Raw genomic sequence first — 18,208 nt, 5'->3', positions numbered from 1 at the left:
TTTAGCATGAGGAATTATATGTTGGTATTGCTGTTCTAATCTTGATCATGATGCCTGCATGTTCGTATCTTGTTTTGTAGATATCTCTCTCCCTAAACATGTGGTCATGTGTATTGAGCTAGGCTTTCGCTTGAGGACAAGCGAGGTCTAAGCTTGGGGGAGTCGATACGTCCATTTTGCATCATGCTTTCATGTTGATATTTATTGCTTTTTGGGCTGTTATTACACTTCAAGGTACAATACTTATGCCTTTTCTCTCTTATTTTGCAAGGTTTACATGAAGAGGGAGAATGCCAGCAACTGGAATTCTGGCCTGAAAAAGGAGCAAGTTTGAGATGCCTATTCTGCGCAACTCCAAAAGCCGTGAAAATCAACGTGGAATTTTTTGGGAATATATAAAAAATACTCGGCGGAAGAGGTACCGGAGGGGCGCCACCTGGAGGCCACAAGCCTGCCAGGCCCGGCCTACCCCCCTGGCCGGGGCTAGAGGGCTTGTGGGCCCCCTGTTGCCCCTCCGGCGCTCATATTTTGCTATATGAAGGGTTTCGTACGAAAAAATAAATCAAAAGGGAGCTTTCGGGAGGATTCGCCGCTGCTACGAGGCGGAACTTGAGCAGAACCAATCTAGAGCTCCGGCAGGACGATCCTGCCGGGGAATCTTCCCACCCGGAGTCGGAAATCGTCACCATCGTCATCACCAACACTCCTCTCATCGGAGGGGACTCGTCACCATCAACATCTTCATCAGCACCATCTCATCTCCAAACCCTAGTTCATCACTTGTAACCAATCTCCGTCTCACGACTCCGATCGGTACTTGTAAGGTTGCTAGTAGTGTTAATTACTCCTTGTAGTTGATGCTAGTTGGATTATTTGGTGGAAGAGTTTATGTTCAGATCCTTGATGCTACTCATTACCTCTCTAGTCATGAACATGATTATGCTTTGTGAGTAGTTTATTTTGTTCCTCAGGACATGGGATAAGTCATGCTAATAGTAGTCATGTGAATTTGGTATTCGTTCGATATTTTGATGTGTTGTATGTTGTTTTTCCTCTAGTGGTGTTATGTGAACGTCGACTACATAACACTTCACCATTATTTGGGCCTAGAGGAAGGCATTGGGAAGTAGTAAGTAGATGATGGTTTGCTAGAGTGACAGAAGCTTAAACCCTAGTTTATGTGTTGCTTCGTAAGGGGCTGATTTGGATCCACTAGTTTAATGCTATGGTTAGACTTTGTCTTAATTCTTCTTTCGTAGTTGCGGATGCTTGCGAGAGGGGTTAATCATAAGTGGGATGCTTGTCCAAGTAAGGGCAGTACTCAAGCGCCGGTCCACCCACATATCAAACTATCAAAGTAACGAACGCGAATCATATGAACATGATGAAAACTAGCATGACAGAAATTCCCGTGTGTCCTCGGGAGTGTTTTTCCTCCTATAAGACTTTGTTCAGGCTTGTCCCTTGCTACAAAAGGGATTGGGCCACTTTGCTGCACCGTTGCTACTTTTGTTACTTGTTGCTTGCTACAAATCATCTCACCATACAATCACTTGTTACCGATAATTTCAGTGCTTGCAGATATTACCTTGTTGAAAACCACTTGTTAGATCCTTCTGCTCCTCGTTGGGTTCGACACTCTTACTTATCGAAAGGACTACGATTGATCCCCTATACTTGTGGGTCATCATCCGCCACCATCCGTTTGGGTTCACGCAGACAAAAGTTAAGGCCCAACGCGCTGACCCATTGCCAAAATGCGTTCGCTTTGCGTCTGTGCTGACCCATTTCCGACCCAGATTTGGGACTGAAATGCATCAGCGTGGATGCGCGCGCCCTCTCGGTGTCTGCCTCAATCACCGGTAGTCAACTTAATTTATGACAGCCACCCTCCACGGGCCCATGCGTGAGCGACCGCAGTCGGCCTTTTTTAATCCGAGCGTGCGGTGGGGTTTGGCCTCACCTGCTTCCAGAACCCCCCCATCCCAATCTCGCCACCTCATCGATGACCAAACCCTAGCCAACAACCATGGTCGTATCCTTCCAAAACAAGGGTGAAAAGGACGTGGATGTCGCCTAGAGGGGGGGTGAATAGGTGCTATAAAATAGTTAAGGTTTAGGCTTGAACAAATGCGGAATAAAACTAACGTTTAATATGTCAAGCACAAAACCTACAAAAAACTAGGCTCGCCTATGTGCACCAACAACTTATGCTAAGCAAGATAAACAACTAAGTGATAGCAAGATATATTACAATAAACAATATGTCTATCACAAAGTAAAGTGCATAAGTAAAGGGTTCGGGTAAGAGATAACCGAGGCACGGGGAGACGATGATGTATCCCGAAGTTCACACCCTTGCGGATGCTAATCTCCGTTAGAGCGGTGTGGAGGCACAATGCTCCCTAAGATGCCACTAAGTCCACCGTAATCTCCTCACGCCCTCGCACAATGCAAGATGCCGTGATTCCACTAAGGGACCCTTGAGGGTGGTCACCGAACCCGTACAAATGGCAACCCTTGGGGGCGGTCACCGAACCCGTACACGTGGCAACCCTTGGGGGCGGTTACCAGTACCCGTACAAATTGCTCGGGGCAATCTCCACAACCTAATTGGAGACCCCGACGCTTCCCGAAGCTTCACACCACAATGATTGAGCTCCGAGACACCACCAAGCTTCTAGGACGCCAAAGCATCCACGAATAACAATATCAAGGGTACTAAGTACCAAAGGTAGTAAGCTTCTCAACTTCTCACTTCCACGTATCACCGTGGAGAACTCAAACCGATGCAACTAATGCAATGGCAAGAACACACGAAGTGGTCAAGTCCCTCACACTCAAATCCCTCCACAACAACAAAAGCTATGGAGAAATATGAGAGGAAGAACAAGGAGCTCACAAAGAACTCCAAGATCAAGATCCAAGGGGTTCCCCTCACATAGAGGAGAAAGTGATTGGTGGAGATGTGGATCTAGATCTCCTCTCTCTTTTCCCTCAAGAACAAGCAAGAATCATTGGAGGGATTGAGAGTAATCAAGCTCTAAGAATGTCAACAATGGAGGTAGAACAAGAGCTCAACGGATGGATAAAACCAAGGGGGAAGAAGACCCCCTTTATATAGTGGGGGAAAGAATCAGACCGTTACCCCCACTCTCTGCCCGAGCTCCAGCGGTACTACCGCTGGCTGCAGCGGTACTACCGCTGGCACTCCAGCGGTACTACCGCTGGGACCCTGGTAGTGCAAAGGCACTACCACCGCCAAGAAAGTCTTCGCAAAAAGGTCCGTCCACGAACAACCGCTAGGCAGGCGGTACTAAGCTCCTGGAGCGGTACTACCGCTGACCAGGGGCGGTACTACCGCGAGCCAGCGGTACTACCGCTAGGGCCAGCGGTACTACCGCCAACTCTAGCGGTACTACCGCTAGGTCCAGCGGTACTACCGCTAGGTCCAGCGGTACTACCGCTCGCCACTGAAACAGCCATAACTCTCGCATACGAGCTCCGAATCGAGCAAACCCAAGCTTGTTGGATTCAGGACGACAAGGGCTATCCAAACAGCGATGATATAAAGATGTGAGTTATGAATATGCCAATGATCTTAAGACCATGAGGTTATTAATATGCCAAACATATAGAGATGTGAGATCTCTATGAATGAAGAACCGGCAAAAACTCCAACATCGAAAACATCATAGTAGATGCATATGGACTCCGTTTTCGATGAACTCGAGCTTGTCACGAAGATGACCATAAGCTCTAAAACTCACAAAGAGAAACACCAAACAAGAACCAAGAAGTATGATGCAAGGATGCAAATGGTTTGAGCTCTCAACGAACGATACGATCAAGCTACTCACTTGAGATCCCCCCTTGATAGAACATCAATCTATCCTAACCAGAAAACCTATCAAGGGCAAACCTATACCTTGCACCTCGTCCTCTTGAGCTAGATGATGATGATCTTGGCTTCCTTAAGATGGACCACCTTTCTTGATTGTGTTGGCTTGATGAAGACTACTTGATTGCTCCCCCATACTCACTATGGGTGAGCCACTCTTAAGCATATCTTCACAAGTCCATTGCCACCACAATGGACGGCAAGCTTCAAGCATGCTATCTTCATGCTGATCCACTTGAACTTGCACATCGCAATCTTGATGACGATCACAACTTGACGTCATACTCCATGGGTTGTATGAGATCTTCCCTTTGACGCAAGCCCATGGAAACACACCTAACCCCCACATAGAACTCTCACGAAGACCATGGGTTAGTACACAAACATGTAATGGACAATGCTTACCATACCATGGGATCACTTGATCCCTCTCGGTACATCTTGTACGCTTTGTGTGTTGATCATCTTGGTTTACTCTTTGTCTGAGATCTTGATCAACCATTGATGATGATCACAACTTGACGTCATACTCCATGGGTTGTATGAGATCTTCCCTTTGACGCAAGCCCATGTAAACACACCTAACCCCCACATAGAACTCTCACGAAGACCATGGGTTAGTACACAGACACGTAATGGACAATGCTTACCATACCATGGGATCACTTGATCCCTCTCGGTACATCTTGTACGCTTTGTGTGTTGATCATCTTGATTTACTCTTTGTCTGAGATCTTGATCAACCATGTGTCTCTATGACCATTCTTTGGATAATACCATGGGATCACTTGATCCCACTCGGTACATCTTGTATGCTTTGTGTGTTGATCATCTTGGTTTACTCTTTGTCTGAGATCTTGATCAACCATGTGTCTCTATGACCATTCTTTGGATAATACCTTGAATACCATCTTGGTCATCATATAAACTCCTTGAACCCAACAGACGGACTTCAAGAAGTGCCTATGGACAAATCCTATAAATGTAACTTAAGGCAACCATTAGTCCATAGGAATTGTCATCAAGTACCAAAACCACATATGGAGATATATGCTCCAACAAAGGGCAAGGCCCCCGTCTACCCCACGCGATCTCCCCGCCGCGCGGTCGAGATTGATTAATAATTATGGGTCCCTTTGTGCTCGTGCGCTGAGATCAAGATACTACCCCTCAGGTGATATGTTAAACTGTGAGATGCAGAAGGGGCCCTCTTATGCCTGGCAAAATATCTGGGCTAACATTCAAACTTTCAAAAAAGTATGCATGTGGAGAGTAGGAGATGGAGCAAAATAAATATTTAGGATGACTCTCGGATTCCAAATAGTGCATCGAGGAAATTCATTACAGTGCGTGGAAATCAAGTACCCACCAGAGTGTGTGAGTTAATAGATCCAACAACACGAGAATGGTATGAGATGCTCGTGCGGGAAAATTTCTAGAATATTGATGTAGAGCGCATCTTGCAAATACCCTTATTCCATGAGGATACAGAGAATTATATTGCATGGCATTTGACGAAGAGTGGAACATTCACGATACGTTCATCATATTATAAACAGTGGGGAGAAAATTATCATCAAAATAATATGGGGTGGACGAACTTTTCCTTGGCACCTCATCTGACGTGGAAGAAATTGCGGAATTTAAAGGTACTGGCAAAAATCAAGATTTTCTTATGGTGATGCTTACATAATTTTGTCCCATGCTTTAGTGTACTAGCAAATCGTCATGTTGGGAATATATCATGGTGCCCAATTTGTCAACATGGGGCGGAGGACATAGCACATCTTTTGTTCACGTATGAAAGATCGAAGAAAGTTTGGGATTCAGCTTGGGATTTTAGCGGATGTCTCTTTTGCCAGTATGACTGGCAGGTCTGGAGCTGCCATGTTGTTGTTTATATTGTGTGATGATTCATATCAACAAACATACACTGTACCAGTCAAATTACCAGAACTTGTCGCAACTGTTTGGTTGTATCTTTGGAGGCAAAGAAGGCAACTAGTTAGAAGATAGGATGCACAAAATGCATAAAGGACAAGTCGTGGTGTTATCATGTCGGTCCTTCACTATGCTCGTGCAGGAGGGATGATACGTCTCCAACGTATCTATAAGTTTTGATTGTTCCATGATATTATATTATCTGTTTTGGATGTTTTATATGCATTAATATGTTGTTTTACATTATTTTTGGAACTAGCCTATTAATCTAGAGCCTAGTGCCAGTTTCTATTTTTTCCATGTTTTTGAGTATTGCGGATAAGGAATATTAAACAGAGTCCAAATGGAATAAAATCTCCAGAATGATTTTCCTTGGATCAGAAGAAACTCAGAAGACTTGGAGTAGGGGGCAGGGCACCTGCCGGGAGGCCACAAGCGTGCAGGACGCGCCGGGGGGGGGGGCTGGCTGGCTTGTGGGTCCCCTGCAAGTCTCCTAACCCTATTCTTTGGCCTATAAATTCCCAAATATTCCTCCATCGCTAAAAAGAGCCACGGAAATACTTTTCCGCCGTTGGGAGCCTTTGTTCCCGTGAGATCCAATCTGGGAGCCTTTTTCGGTAATTTGCCGCAGAGGGAATTAATCACGAAGGACATCTACATCAACTCCATCGCCCCTCCGATGATGCGTGAGTAGTTCACCATAGACCTACGGGTCCATAGCTAGTAGCTAGATGGCTTATTCTCTCTTTTTGATCTTCAATACCATGTTCTTCATGATCTTCACGAAGATCTATCCGATGTAATACTCTTTTGCGGTGTGTTTGTCGAGATTCGATGAATTGTGAGTTTATGTTAAGATTATCGATGAATATTATTTGAATCTCTTCCGTATTCTTATATGCATGATGTCATATCTTAGCAAGTCTCTTTGAGTTATTGGTTTGGTTTGGCCGACTAGATTGGTAATTCATGCAATGGGAGAAGTGCTTCGTTTCGGGTTCAATCTTGCGGTGTCCTCACCCAGTGATATGGTAGGGGTAGCGAGGCACGTATTGTATTGTTGCCATCGAGGATAAAAAGATGGGGTTTTCATCATATTGCTTTAGTTTATTCCTCTACATCATGTCATCTTACTTAATGCGTTACTCTGTTCTTCATGAACTTAATACTCTAGATGCAGGCAGGAGTCGGTCGATGTGTGGAGTAATAGTAGTAGATGCAGAATCGTTTCGGTCTACTTGACACGGTCTTCATGCCTATATGCATAATCATTGCTTTGGATATCTTCATAATTATTCGCTTTTCTATCAATTACTCGACAGTAATTTGTTCACCCACCGTATTATTTTCCTTTATGAGAGAAGCCTCTAGTGAAACCTATGGCCCCCGGGTCTATTTTCCATATTATACTTTCATATCTATAAATCAAAAATACCAAAAATACATTGCTGCAATTTATTTACTTTTGTTTCCGCAATCTTTTATATCTATCTCTATCAGATCTCATCCTTGCAAATAACTCTGAAGGGATTGACAACCTTTTTAGCGTTGGGTGCAAGAGTTTGATTATTTGTGTAGGTACTACGATTGGGGCCTTGCTTGTTACTCCTACTGAATTGATACCTTGGTTCTCAACAAACTGAGGAAAATACTTATCTACTTCGGTGCATCACCCTTTCCTCTTCACGGAAAAACCAACGAAAGCTGAAGAGGTAGCAAGGGACAAGCAAGGTCTTTCCAAAAATCAACAAGTGGTCGGTTTTCCATGCAGGACAACAAGTGTTGAATGTCGATGCATCTTTTACAGAGGTGAATATATCGGTACATGTGGAGCAGTTATCCATGATCACGGGGTAATTTTATAAGAGCTTCAATGGCAAGGTTGAAAAATGTAGTTGATGTCGTCTCAGCCGAGGCAGCGGAGTTACTCGAGGGGCTCAAATTAGCTCATAATACTGGATTCTCTAATTTGGTGGTAAGGACGGACAATATTATGGTGGTGCATGCTCTTAGTTAAAATGAAGGACAATCCATGATGACAGTGCATGTGCTAGAAGATTATCGTAGTATCTTAGTAGACTTCAAGAAGGTTACTATTAGAGAGTCGAATAATGTAGTTCATGAGTTAGCTAGATGGGGACGGGGGAATAACCCTTTTGTTTGGAATGACGATTGTTAGGGGAATTACCTGCGGCTAGACACGACATTCCATGGCATAACCCGACAAGATCAAAGGGCCCATATCCGAGACCCACATGGCATTAACGGGCTGACTCTCTATGGGCTGGACCATTGTAGGAACGTGGCAAGATAAGCAAGACCCGAGCTGGGTAGATAACTTCGAAAGAATAGACCCGGACCAGGATCCGACTTTAATAGAAAATAGACTAGTTGTAGTCCTATTAGAACTCTACATGTAAGTTGGCCCCTTTAACTTATATAAGAAGGGGCAAGGCAGCTCAAGAGGGACAAGTCAGGACACACACACGAGTCTTAGAGAAGATCAAAGTAGAAGCTCTCGAGACCAGAGGTAGCGAAATATCACCCTTGTAATTGAGATTATGATCATCATCAATAGCAATCAAGCAGGATGTATGCTTTTATCTCCATCGCGAAGGGCCGAACCTGGATAAAACTCGCGTCTTCCGATTCCGACTTACCCGTTCAAGTTATCACCTAGCAGGAGTGGCCTCTCAACTAAATTCTCCTAAAAAACATCTTATCGTGACAAAATCATGACAACGATCCTCCAAACTTTATCATGAAATTGTTGACTGACGATGTAACTGTTATTTGACGACTGTAAAGTATGCGTGTCCTGAAAAAACTAGACCGGCGGTTCCAATGATCGAACCTCCTTGCTCCACTCCAGGAGCCATGCTCTACCAGCTCTGAGAGAGGTGTGTGAAACCATCCTACAGCAGTAATCGTGCACTGCTTTAACCCCATCCACATCCCCAAAGAAAACCGGAGCATGGGCAGGCAAAGACACGGTCAAAACCCAAAAGCATGGGCGCCTGGTCATGGTCAGGCCCCGGCACCGGCACCAGCACCCTCATCAGCAAAGTAACAAAACCCATCTTTCCGAGGGCAATACGGTCATCATACCCAAGAACCTCCCATCCCAAGCAATTAAATAAAAAAAGAAAACAAATAAACGGGGGACGGAGGGAGGAGGAATTACGGGTGGAGGGGCAGCGCAGCGGAGGACGGGAGACGCGACGACGAAACCGCAGCGAAGGAGGGAGGCAGCAACACAACACAAGGGGGAAGCGGGGCAAGACCAGACCCGCAGACCGGCACCAACACCAACCAGAAACGGGGGGAGGCACAAGAAATCGCCTCCGCACCCTCGGAGTCCCCCGATATCGCGCGCGCGCCCGGGCTCTTCTTCTTCCCCATGTGAGCTTGCCCCTCCCTCTCCCTCTCCCCCTCGTCGGTCGTCGCCTGCCCTGCGCTGCACCAACAACCACAGCACCCGGGCTCCTTCGGCTGGGCGGATATGGTGCCCGCTCGCCGGAGCGCCGCCGCCGTCCCGCTCCTGCTCCTGCTCCTGCTCGCGGTCTCCGTCTCTTCCACGTCCCCGTCGCCGGACCGTGGCCAGGAGCAGGACAGATCGGCGCTTCTCCGGCTCAAAGACGCCGTCCCCTCCGCCGGGCTGTTCGACCGGTGGTCCCCGGGCGCCGTCGGCGCGGACCACTGCTACTGGCCGTGGGTCTCCTGCGACGCCAGGTCCCGGGTCGTCTCCATCCTCGCGCCCTCCGGCTTCCCGCGCGGGAGCGGGAGCGGGGTCGCCGGCCGGCTTCCCCCGTCGGTGGGGCTCCTCACCGAGCTCAAGGAGCTCGCTTTGCCCTCCCTCGGCCTTGTCGGCGAGATCCCCGCGGAGATCTGGCGGCTGGAGAAGCTCCAGCATGTCAACCTCGCTGGGAACTCGCTCCGGGGCGCCCTCCCGTCCGCCTTCCCGCCGCGGCTGAGGCTGCTCAACCTCTCCTCCAACGCGCTCAGCGGCGAGATCCCTGCCTCCCTCTGCAGCTGCACCGAGTTAAAATACTTGGATCTTTCCGGCAACCGGCTCAGCGGGTCCGTGCCAGCGGCCGTCGGCGGCCTCCCCAGGTTGAGGCATCTCGTCCTGTCCCGGAACCTTCTTGCCGGGAGCATCCCCTCTGCTCTGGGGAGTTGCACGCAGCTCCGCTCGTTGCTCCTCTTCTCCAATATGTTGGAAGGTTCCATCCCACCAGAGCTTGGAAAGCTGAGCAAGCTGCGGGTTTTGGATGTGTCGGGTAACAGATTGAGCGGTCCGGTGCCCAGGGAGCTAGGGAATTGCTCAGGTTTGACGGTTCTCGTGCTGTCGAGCCAGTTTCATGCAGTGAAATCACATGAGTTCAATCTTTTTGAGGGAGAGCTTCCGGAGAGTGTGACAGCTTTGCCAAAGCTTAGGTTGTTATGGGCGCCCAAGGCGGGCCTGGAAGGAAATCTCCCAAGCAATTGGGGAAGCTGTCAAAATTTGGAGATGGTCAATCTCGGAGGTAATTCACTTGCTGGAGTGATTCCGAGGGAGCTAGGGCAGTGTAGGAACCTCAAGTTTCTCAACCTCAGCTCCAATAGACTGTCCGGTTCGCTTGATAAAAATCTTCATCTGCATTGCATAGATGTGTTTGATGTCAGTGGCAACAAACTCTCAGGCTCAATTCCAGCATCTGCGGACAAAGAGTGTGTATCGCAGCAACCGTTGGATGGCGTGACATCTTGCTATTCTTCGCCCTTCATGTCCCAAGCTGTGGCAGAGCTATCATTGGGTTACTGTGGCTCAGGAGAGTGTTCAGTTGTATACCATAATTTTGCAAAGAACAGGTTTGGAGGCCGTCTTACATCCTTGCTACTTGGTGCAGACAGATATGGAAACAGGACCTTGCATGCATTAATTCTTGATCACAATAACTTCACTGGATCATTGGCTGCAATTCTGTTGGAACAGTGCAGCAACTTAAATGGTTTGATCGTCAGCTTCCGAGACAACAAGATATCTGGTGAGCTCACAGAAGAAATCTGCTCAAAATGCCATGCCATCAGAGTTTTGGTTCTAGCCGAGAATCAAATTTCAGGAGTGTTGCCTGCTAACATTGGTCTGTTGGATGCTCTTGTAAAGATGGACATCAGCAAAAACTTTCTGGTTGGTCAAATACCTGCCAGTTTCAAAGACCTCAAGAGCTTGAAATTTCTCTCGTTAGCTGCAAACAATATCACTGGTCAGATACCGTTTTCTTTGGGGCAGTTGAAGTCACTGGAGGTTTTAGATCTGTCATCTAATTCTCTCTCTGGGAATATCCCTAGTAATATCGTGACACTGAGAGGCCTCACCACACTTCTGCTGAACAATAATGAGCTCTCTGGTAACATTGCCGATCTTATCCCTTCAGTATCACTGTCTGTTTTTAACATTTCGTTCAATAACTTGGCTGGGCCGTTGCATTCGAATGTGCGAGCACTCAGTGAGAATGAGGCTAGTCCAGAACCTGAGAATACACCCAGCGATGGCGGAGGCTTCACCAAAATAGAGATTGCCTCAATAACCTCAGCATCAGCGATTGTTGCAGTTCTCTTGGCCCTGATCATCCTTTACATTTACACTCGAAAATGTGCATCAAGACCATCAAGGCGTTCTAACAGGAGAAGGGAAGTGACTGTTTTTGTGGATATTGGTGCTCCTTTGACATATGAGACCGTTGTACGCGCTGCTGGCAGTTTTAATGCAAGCAATTGCATTGGAAGTGGTGGCTTTGGAGCAACATACAAAGCTGAGATTGCACCAGGCATTCTGGTGGCAATAAAGAGGCTCGCTATTGGAAGGTTCCAAGGTATTCAGCAGTTCCAAGCAGAGGTGAAAACTCTTGGAAGGTGTCGGCATGACAATCTTGTAACACTCATAGGGTACCACCTCAGTGATTCAGAGATGTTCCTAATATACAATTTTCTGCCTGGTGGTAACTTGGAAAGGTTTATACAAGAAAGGACAAAGAGACCGATTGATTGGAGAATGCTTCACAAAATTGCTCTAGATGTTGCACGTGCACTTGCATATCTTCATGATAATTGTGTCCCACGCATTCTGCACCGGGATGTGAAGCCAAGCAACATCTTGCTCGACAATGAGTACACTGCATACCTTTCTGATTTTGGGTTAGCAAGACTACTTGGGAATTCAGAAACTCATGCAACCACCGGTGTCGCGGGTACTTTTGGATATGTTGCTCCAGAGTATGCGATGACTTGCCGTGTTTCTGACAAGGCTGATGTGTATAGCTATGGAGTTGTACTGCTTGAACTTATTTCAGACAAGAAAGCGCTGGACCCTTCCTTTTCTCCATATGGAAATGGATTCAACATAGTTGCCTGGGCTTGCATGCTTCTGCAGAAGGGTCGAGCTCGTGAGTTCTTCATAGAAGGGCTGTGGGATGTGGCTCCGCATGATGACTTGGTTGAGATTCTGCACCTCGGTATCAAGTGTACCGTGGACTCTCTTTCTTCTAGGCCCACAATGAAGCAAGTTGTTCGGCGACTAAAGGAACTCAGGCCACCCTCTTACTAGAAATTGTAACTCTAGTATGACATACGTCTCAAGACTGAGAGCAAGGTAAATTGAGCAAACTTTCCTCGGTATTCATGTTGTTTAACTTTTCAGCCAAAATATGATGGGTATGATTACGGTTTTCTAGTTGGTAGCGTGGCATTTTTTGTCGCTTGCTACTTGTTTATTTTAGGAACCGTAGAAGCACATAAAAGGCCAGTTCTACATAAATCTTTTCATTTGGTGCCTTTGCTCGACTGTTCATGTTTGAATACTGTCAATTTATGCTGTCCGTAGTTTGACGACATTGTTTTCTCTTGTCAACCTATAGTATGTCCGCCCCTACTAAATTGGTTGTTGTTCGCATACATTGACTATATAGCTTTCTAGCTCTCTTAGTACAATTTTGGAAATTGGCACAATAACTTTCTGGTAGAAGTATGTCATGATTCATAATCCTATGAAATTGCTGTGAGGCTGTACCATTTGTGAGTTTGTATCATCTACATCTTTCATTTGTATTCCGATCAATACTGGTACTTAAACAAACTTAGTGCACTCGAAACTTGAACTTAAACCTTGTAATCACTAGCAACCATAATTAATTCCTTTATGTTAACTTTGTATGCTAGACTGTTCTATGGCCACTTGTGAAGAAACAATGCTTTTATGGTGTCCTTGATTAACGGATTTGTTCCTGCAGATAGCAACTGCAGTATTGAAGGGATGAATTCGTTGATCCTGATCAACAGATGATTTGCTGTCAAAGTAAGTCTATATTCCTTCAGCATGGTTCGAACATGGGCTATATAATTGACTGATTTTTCTAGATGATATTGAAATCTTGTTGCCACATGCCAATTTTCGGTTGCATTATTTTATAAAAGATAGTGCTGTTAGTTGTTTGGAATGGAAAACTATGAATGCACGTTTATGATAGGTTTTCTTATTGGCACACCATGAATCTATGGCATCTTTTCTATTAAGTACTGATGAAGCTCTGGTTTCCTTCATGTAGGCTGTTGAGGATTCTGTTTGACCACAACAACCCAGGATACTCCTGACAAATTAGTGGACACGGTATCCATGTCATATCCTCGGGTCATTCGATAATTGACCAGTACCAAGTGCAGGATTGGGTTACTGCACGGCATACTGGTACCGCTGAAACGACCGTCGCTCCAAGGGACTCGGAGGGAAGTTCTGCTGCACCTAGCATGACTGTAAGCAACATCCTTCCCCTGAAATGTTATCTCCTGGTTTCCTGCCATAACATCAGTCGCCTCCAGGATTGTTGCGTACATTCGACTTAACATAATGGTGCTCTTCTTCCCCTCCCATTGCAGTGATGAAGCATCGCAGACGAGATGAAAACTATCGCTCGTCGTGGTTCAGCGGCCTTTGTTGGAGTTCTGTCGCGATCCATGAAACACAGAGGAAAGCCCTGTCCTGTCTGTGTCCCGTGCTGCCTTCCTCTCCACGGATGAGGCGGCAGAATGGCTGATCACTGAAGTGAAGGGAAACCTCGCCGTTCTTCAAGCGGCGGCCCGGAGCAGCGATTATTATCAAAAATCGCTTGATTGGCTGACTTGGCCTTTGTAACAGTATATAGTTTCCTTGCTGCTTCCTATTAAAAAAAGCAGGGCCATGTGGCCTTTTTATTATACTATAGCTAGTAAAAAAGGGTGCGTATCGTTTCCTACACTTGTAGCAACCGACACTAGAAGATGCGTAATTTTTTGGGCAGAGCAGTGCTCAGCAATGGCATGCTTCAAACATACGTACGACAGATGCATGATATTGAGATGGCTGCGATCTGTATCACGACAGTGAAAGATTTTTTTTTCTTTTTGAGTTGAGTGAAGGAAGTATGTGATGAAATATAGTAGAAAAAAAGTGATTGAAAAACAAAAAGAGATCGACTCGAAAGATTTTTTTTTTTTTTTTTTGAGTTGAGTGAAGGAAGTATGTGATGAAATATAGTTGAAAATAAGTGATTGAAAAACAAAAAAGAGATCGACTCCGCTGGGGATCGAACCCAGAATCTCTGGTTTCGTAGACCAGCGCCTTATCCATTGGGCCACGGAGTCTTCGATGCTGTTACGTCACATCCTCCTCAGAACACAAACGGCCAGAGAAGTATATGCTCAAGTATCTTTTTTTTTTTTTTTTGCGATGAGCTCAAGTATCGTCTTGATTTAGACATGTGAGATTGTGTTATAATAAATAAATGCGATAGGTATCCGGTGATGTGGCACGTGCGGTTGGATCGAGAGACAGGCAGGCCATCAGTTTTTTTTTTTTTTTTTTTGAAACGGGGCCATCAGCTTTTGATGAGCCGAGTGAAGGCCTGAGCCACACGACTCACAATCGGCATGGCGGCGGCGCGACCGCGCGGGCACCACAAGCAAACCCGTAGAACGGCAACCCCACTTGCCTTGTTGTGGTGACTTTGCGTGGCCGGATCTACCGTAGCTTCTTTTGATCAAGTGGCCGAGGCCGAAGTGATGACTTTCCAGCAGGAGAGCTTTTTTATTTTCTTTCGCTAAGCTAAGATTAAGCTCCTTTTTTTTTTGGCTTATAGGGTTTAAATCTGAAATTTCATCAACCAAGATGGATTGTGAATGGATGACACTAGTTTTAGCTAGTCAATGAAATATTTTTTACAAATTTGATTTCCAAAGCAATAAATATAGTACCCTCTTCATTGGACTTGCATGATGCATGTAGAAAAAAATGTATGCATAACCGCTAACTTTCTTTCTGTTATCTCTATGAATTAAATACGATGTGAGACTCAAACACTTTAACTCATTTATACTCAAAATGAGTCGGATATAATGAAAATCTGATTTTTTTTAGATAAGCCGTATAAACCGAAAAGGAGGGAGCATTGGAAAGAGGATTTGCAGTTTATGTTATGTCAACCAGATGCTGCTAGAGCATCTACACCCGCATTGCTATAAAAATGCCCTTTTATAGGTGCGCGGGAATCGACCGGACGCGTTCAAGGAGTGGACCCAGGCTCGCATCATGTTTAATCAATGTACTATGGCATGCAACACAAAATCTATGTACTACCGCACTACTCGTCATCGAAGATGTAGACGACCTCTGTGCCGGCGCCAGACGAAAGCTTCAGCTCCTCATCAGAGTCCAACTACGCCAAGGCTTCGTCCACCTCCATGCCTACCTGATGGAGGTAGTGGTGGTTTTCCTCCATCTCGACCTCCGACTAGATGGAGTCGAGGATGGCTTGATGCTCTGCCGCCTCCTCCGCTTGGGTGACCTCAAGTTCGTCCAGCGTGTCACTCATGTCGAACCTAGCAGCCAAAGGTGCTAGATCCGCCTTTGGCTGCTAGGTTCGAGTCCTTTATGTTCACGCCTGACTCCTCCTCCTTCTCCTCCAGAGAGTCGAGAGGCAAGCCTAATACAATCCAAGCGTCGCGTCGTGACTAGATCTCCGTTAAGAGCTCCAACCATGCTCCATAGTGTGCATGGCATAGGTGGTGATCCGCTAACGGGCCATGGCTACCGACGGACGATGAGCTTCGAGTAGATTTGGAGCGGCAGCGAACGGCGAGGGTGGAAATGGGAATGTCTAGGGATAAGGGGCCACCAACCGGCTGAAATAACTAGATTTGGCCCCTCAACGTGTCCCGTCGGAGCGGCGACATGAATGCGCCTCATCGGACCAACTTAGTTTCGACGTTTGTCCATGAGGGTCTTGCTCGTCAGTCCGACACACCCAGGCGTGTCCGGGCCTCCTCATACTACCCCACATATGGGTTAGATACGAGGGATGCCAGTCAGCCTGGACGTATAGGACCGGCTTAAGGAGCCCGATTGGATCGCGATTTTGTGACCTATCATAGACCGGGTCGTCGACACGTGCGTATAGGGGGCATTTGAGGAGCCCGGTTATAGATGCTCTTACGGTCTAAGAGCACATCCAACAACCCCCTATCTCTAAATTAACACCCGTTTACGAGAAGTTGATGTAAAAAACTCTCCAACGGTTCTCGTAAAGTGACCATAACTTTAGGAGATCTTGTAAACTGACCATAACTTGAGGAGATCTTGTAAGAATGGCATTTTCTTTCAGCAGGACTCTTCCTGTATCTTTTTGGTGGGCTAATATTTCAACACCTACCACCACATGCACCACACCTATGCTACCGCGCCAATCCTCCGCCCCTCCCCGCTAGGCCACCACTTGTCCGCCTCCGCCAGGCGAGGATCCCACGTCGTGATCCATGTGTGCCGTCGTCGTGGCCCGGGCGCGCCACCGTCCCCCGTTGCGTGTCTCCTCCTTTCTTCTCGCCTCATCTCCTCCTTCACCTCCTCCGCTGCCCAGCTCCAACTTCCATCTTCAAATCTTAGTTCAAGAAACCGATGCGATAACGACATTTGAGGAAATACTTCACCCAACCTTTTTTATGTTCTAAAAAATTGTATGACAATGAGGTTGATCATACTTGTTCAAACCTTTTTTCACGACTCGCCTTCCGACAAGGCTGAAGAAATCGATGATGGCTATGTATGCATGCATGGTGGCATACAAGAAGGTTCAGTCCATCAGAACAAGCAAGTCGGTCACGCGAAGCTATTGTATCTCTACTTTGGTAGGATCCGGTGTATGGTGCAAAAACATTTACAAGATTTTGAACGTCAACGAGGTTGTTCTTACGCATTGCGTATAGCGTCGAAAAACATTGTATGTACTTTCAACAAATAAGAACTGCAAGTGGTCAACAAGGTTGTAATATGATAAAGGCGAGTGTCATGATTTTTCGATGAGATGATACCTATAGATTTAATGAACGACTTTAACGATCCGACTACAAACGTACATAATTTTTATAAAAAATTGTTGAAATTAGTGTCCATAAGAGAATTTCAGAAAAATCTCCAAGGGCCCATGTAGGTGGTGACATGATAAGGTGGTGTTGGAAAGTTTAGTCCCACCCCGCTACTGGAGGAGAAATTGGACCCCTTTATAAGGGTCTCTCTTCCATATGCTATTGGATAGTGAGAAGAGAAGGTGCCCTCGCGCACTCCTCCTCCGTCGCCTGCCTCGCCGCGGGTTGCGGGAATGAGCCGAGCTCATACCTACGCGCTTAGCGACTCCGTCCCGTTTACCGCGTACACGGTCGACGGGAGAGCAATCCTCCGAAACCCCGCCTCTAGGGCGGTTAGGTTTTTGGGGAGCGATCACGCGACTGCTCGCCCGATCGTCTCGCTCTTGAAGCTGAGAAGAAGAGGACAGAGGATGTTGCTGCTGCTACGGCCAACTGGCCTATTGGAGGGTATGACTCTTATCCTCATGTTCGTATTTATCCTACAGTACTACTTGCATGCATAGATGTATCTACTATATGTGTAGTATGTGCTAGGTTAGCTCAAGATCAGTACATCATTAGTCTAGTCAATGCCATGCTAGTTATTATCTCGTGGATTAATACACTCGAAAAATTGCCTATTTACTCAACAAAAATCACCCCATAAATATGCATGTACGCAATCTTTCTTATTGTATCCAACATAGTCATATCCTCATCACAATAGTTTGAAAAAATAATTGCAAGGAAACGATAATGCTTGCATATGGATGTCAAGCTGATTCTATTGTGCATTGACAGTTTATAGAAATAAACGAAGTCCACCATTGCGATATTTGGAGAACAATATCTTCATGCTTCTAATGGAGAGGACACTGCAAGATTTCTTGAGATGGATGCATCAAAAGGCTTTCTGAGAATTATTATTATGTATTCAGGTTTGAGTTAAATATACTGTAG

The 18,208-nt window shown here is 46.1% G+C and overlaps 1 protein-coding gene and 1 non-coding gene across 2 annotated transcripts; one reads left to right on the top strand and one right to left on the bottom strand.

Moving 5' to 3' along the window:
* Nucleotides 1–9,082: 9,082 nt before the first annotated feature.
* Nucleotides 9,083–14,187, top strand: LOC123452292 (LRR receptor-like serine/threonine-protein kinase RPK2). The gene is made up of 4 exons (XM_045128925.1): nt 9,083–12,473; nt 13,111–13,175; nt 13,426–13,630; nt 13,754–14,187. Exon 1 carries the CDS (start codon nt 9,345–9,347, stop codon nt 12,426–12,428), a length of 3,084 nt encoding a protein of 1,027 aa, XP_044984860.1. The 5' UTR covers nt 9,083–9,344; the 3' UTR covers nt 12,429–12,473; nt 13,111–13,175; nt 13,426–13,630; nt 13,754–14,187.
* A 237-nt stretch (nt 14,188–14,424) lies between these two features.
* TRNAR-ACG lies at nt 14,425–14,497 on the bottom strand. The gene has a single exon. It is a non-coding gene; the product is annotated as a tRNA-Arg (tRNA).
* Between the last annotated feature and the right edge of the window lie 3,711 nt (nt 14,498–18,208).

This window comes from Hordeum vulgare, chromosome 5H (genome assembly GCF_904849725.1).
Source record: "Hordeum vulgare subsp. vulgare chromosome 5H, MorexV3_pseudomolecules_assembly, whole genome shotgun sequence".
Classification (NCBI taxonomy): domain Eukaryota; kingdom Viridiplantae; phylum Streptophyta; class Magnoliopsida; order Poales; family Poaceae; genus Hordeum; species Hordeum vulgare.
This window is presented reverse-complemented; position numbering and strand designations above follow the sequence as displayed.